Source organism: Nicotiana attenuata, unplaced genomic scaffold, assembly GCF_001879085.1.
Source record: "Nicotiana attenuata strain UT unplaced genomic scaffold, NIATTr2, whole genome shotgun sequence".
Taxonomy (NCBI): Eukaryota; Viridiplantae; Streptophyta; class Magnoliopsida; order Solanales; family Solanaceae; genus Nicotiana; species Nicotiana attenuata.
Genome location: NW_017670592.1, coordinates 361229 through 365415, shown reverse-complemented (window position 1 = coordinate 365415; position 4187 = coordinate 361229). Strand labels below are relative to the sequence as shown.

Below are 4187 nucleotides of genomic sequence, written 5' to 3'. Positions count from 1 at the left end.
GTATTTCGCTTATTTATCTTGTTATGTATGTTACTCAAAATTAGTTTATATTGTTATCTTGGGGTTTAACTAATGATGCCTTGAGTTAAGTTACAACATGTTGCTGAAGTCTAATTTTTTAGAATTGAATGCATGTGTTGAGTACGGCTCTAAATTAAAGTACTACAAATGACGGAATAGGCAAGCATTGTTATTTAATATTGTTCTGTGACTTTTTTGTTGCAAGAATACAAAAAATTCAACCTATTTCTTAGAGTTACCCAACTAGCTAGATATTTATTATATCAGCATGCAGAAAACTCATAAAAATATACAAATGCACTATGTTAAAATTGATTATCCATGTTAAAATTAAAAACAAATATTCCACTTCTCTTCAGTTGCTCCTCCTTCCGAGTTTTCACCTTTAAAAGCATTGATCAATATCTTATTATATGTAGGTTTATTTGGTTAATTTTATTGATTTAATTTTATCGTATAGGATTTCAATGGATAATGGAGATAAAAGTTGGATGTATCTCCTAAGATGGACGGATGAGTATATCCGTGGAGTGAACAATTTTTTTGATAAGGCATTTGAACGAGCTTCCCAGGGAAATAAAATATTATGCCCTTGCAAAAAGTGTATTAGTCGCTATTGGCACTATAGAAATGTGGTGGAGGATCACTTGGTTGTTAATGGTTTTGTTGATGGTTACACCAAATGGGTTTTCCATGGGGAAGGGTTTTCCTCTAGAAATGCACCTCACCAAAGCAATGATGATGAAGGTTCTAACATGCGTGATGATATGATGTATTACTTCATGATACCTTTAGAAATGTAGAATGCGAGGCAGAGCAGGAAGAACAGATGAGAGAGACTCTATCTGAAGATGCTAAGAGATTTTTCAGATTATTAGAGGAAGGCAAACAAGAACTATATCCTGGGTGTGAAACCTTCACTAAATTGAGTTTTACTATTCGGTTGTACGTGTTTAAATCCTTGCATGGATTGAGTAATGTGGCCTTTTCAGATATGCTAGAGTTGTTAAAAGAGGCATTTCCCTTTGCTCAATTGCAAGAATCTTTCAACAAGGCTAGAAACATGATAAAAGATTTGGGTCTTCATTATGAAAAAATACATGCATGCCCTAATGATTGCATGTTATTTTGGAAAGACAATGCAAAGGCCGATAATTGCTTTATTTGTGGGGCTTCTCGATGGAAAGTTGTTGATTCTTCCTTAACTAATACAAGCTCTAAAATTCCAGTAAAGGCTTTAAGGTACTTTCCCTTAAAGCCTAGGCTTCAGAGGATATTCATGTGTCCTGAAACAGCTATTGCAATGAGATGGCATGCTAATGAACGACCCACTGATGGGAATATGAGGCATCCTGCTGAAGGAGAAGCTTGGAAGGATTTTGATTCTCTACACCCAGACTTCTCCAGAGATCCACGTAATATTAGGTTGGGTCTTTCAAGTGATGGTTTCAACCCATTTCGAACCATGAGCATTTCTCATAGCACGTGGCCTGTCATGTTAATGAACTATAATTTATCACCATGGATTTGCATGAAGCCAGAATATATCATGTTGTCAATGATCATTCCAGGTCCTTCATCTCCAGGAAATGATATAGATGTGTATCTACAACCATTAATTGAAGAATTGAAGGAACTATGGGAAACTGGGATAGAAACATATGATGCTGAGACAAAGCAAACATTCCAAATGCGTGCAGCCTTATTGTGGACAGTTAGTGATTTTCCAGCTTTAGCAATGCTTTCAGGCTGGAGCACCAAGGGTAGATTGGCATGCCCCACTTGTAATTACGACACATGCTCACGATATCTCAAACATAGTCATAAGATGTGTTACTTGGGTCATCGAAGATTTTTGCCTCTTGATCATCCATCGAGAAAAGATAAGAAGTCATTTGATGGTAATGAGGAGCATAGACATGCACCTACTCCTTTGTCGGGTGTGGAAGTATTTGAAGAGCTCCGTGAATTCGACAATGTCTTTGGAAAGGGAAAAAAGAAAAGACCTCGAGATAAAAAGGGTCCGTGGAAAAAAGGATCTATTTTTTTTGAATTGCCATATTGGGCGCATAATAAATTGAGGCACAATCTTAATGTGATGCACATCGAGAAAAACATATGTGACAGTTTACTTGGGACTTTATTGGAAATGGAAAAAAAGTCAAAGGATCATGTAAATTCTTGCTATGACTTACAAGAAATGGGGATACGAAAGGAGCTACAACCAAGAGAAGATGATGATGGTAGTGTGAGTTTGGCTAAAGCTTGTTTCTACATGAAACCAGAACAGAAAAATTTGTTTTGCACCGTTATGAAAAATGCCAAGTTACCAAAAGGGTGTGCTTCGAATATTTCAAATCGCGTGCAAGTGAAGGAGATGAAAATATCAGGGTACAAGAGTCATGATGCTCATTTTATAATGCATTACTTGCTCCAGGTTGCTGTTAGAAAGGCGTTGCCCAAGAACGTCTCGTTGGCCTTGATTAGGTTGGGCAATTTCTTTAGAGCCATATGTAGTAAGGTCATAAGGCGAAGAGATCTTGAAAAAATGCAGTCTGAAATTGTTGAAATAACTTGTGAGCTTGAAAAGATTTTTCATCCAACATTTTTTGACATAATGCCACATTTCCCTATTCATTTGGTGAATGAAATTAAGCTTCGGGTCCGGCTCATCTTCGTTGGATGTATTCCATTGAGAGGAACCTATGTAAGTACAAGGCATTTGTTCGTAATCGATCTTGTCCAGAAGCATCAATAGCAGAAGCATATGTAGGATATCTTTAAGCATTTGGTTATATTTCTGCTCAAATTCAAAAGCTGATTGTTCGATGCTTTTTACACTGTTGTGTCCTATGATCTCATATTCTTAACCAACCCATTCTCTACTTACAAAGTTACAATTAGAGAAAATTCTACTATACCCATTCTTATTTAATGACTTTATTTATTCTCGTTTGTAGGTGCAGTAACTGAAGAAAGGGAAGATGGAGAAGGTGGAGCAACTCAAGAAAGGGAAGATGGAGATAGTGAAGATCTAGACCTTACTTAAGAAGAACTTTGAGTTGTTGTCGATATTCTTGGAGTCTTTTGTTATAGCATTTGAAACTTTAACTTTTGAAGTGTTGAACTGTAAAACTTATGTAATTGGGTTAAAACATTCTGTTATTATCGTTATTCTTAGCTTATTGGATATGAAAGATTATGAAGTGTTTTATCTATTCATTTATATAATTTCCAGGTTATAATTACAAATATTTCCAGGTGGTAATGTCAATTAAAGGTTTAAAATAGCCTAATAGAACCGTTGCAATAAGCACAAACGTCGTTGCCATAGACGTTCTGAATCGTTCCGATAGGTCTTGCAAACCGTTCCGTAAAGTGTGACAAACTGATGCAATAGAAATAAAACCGTTACGGTAGCGCAATAAAACCGTTACAATAGCTGTAAATAAACGTTGCAATAGCATACATAACCGTTGCAATAAACTATATTGTAACAGTTTCCAACCATTGTAGTAAATAATATGATAACAGTTTACAACCGTTGCATAAACTGTACGGTAACGGTTTTTAACCGTTGCAGTTGAAATGAATAATCGTTGCTTCGGACAGAGGAAAAACCGTTGCGATAGCTGGATCTATAGCAACGGTGTTGTCAACCGTTGCCAAAACCGTTGCTGTAGATCTATTGGCACGCGAGCGGATGTCACGGTCGCTGAACCGTTCCAATACATCTATGGCAACGGTTGGCCTATCAATTGCAACGGTTTACCTGCTGTTGCCATAGGCCTATTTTCCAGTAGTTAGTTTTTAAATTACATCCACCGGTAACATTATCATTTATTCTTATTTATAAAACTCCACTCTTGTTCTAAACAAAAGATGATCTAAAATACATATAGGATCATGAAACCACATGTTTATTAGCATGGCCATGTTTAAGAGCATGGACATGGAAATGCACAACAAGGATAGCAAGGGCAACGCTCCATTCGTTATCGGCGCAACTCGTCGGAAACTTTCTTTGATGCAAGAGTAATATTGTTGTAGTTTTCAACAGTTTTAGATGTTGATTCATCACCTCTTATAGTCATTAAATTGCCATTAGATGAAGAGTTGCAGAGTAAGAAAAAAAGTCATCACTAAAACCATGAAAAGGGAAGTAT

General features: G+C 36.4%; 1 protein-coding gene across 1 annotated transcript; it reads left to right on the top strand.

Annotated features, from left to right (window-relative positions):
* Positions 1 to 488: 488 nt before the first annotated feature.
* Positions 489 to 3828, top strand: LOC109241337. The gene is made up of 4 exons (XM_019408071.1): positions 489 to 768; positions 825 to 2705; positions 2982 to 3047; positions 3605 to 3828. Exons 1-4 carry the CDS (start codon positions 489 to 491, stop codon positions 3826 to 3828), a joined length of 2451 nt encoding a protein of 816 aa, XP_019263616.1.
* The last annotated feature ends 359 nt before the right edge of the window (positions 3829 to 4187 follow it).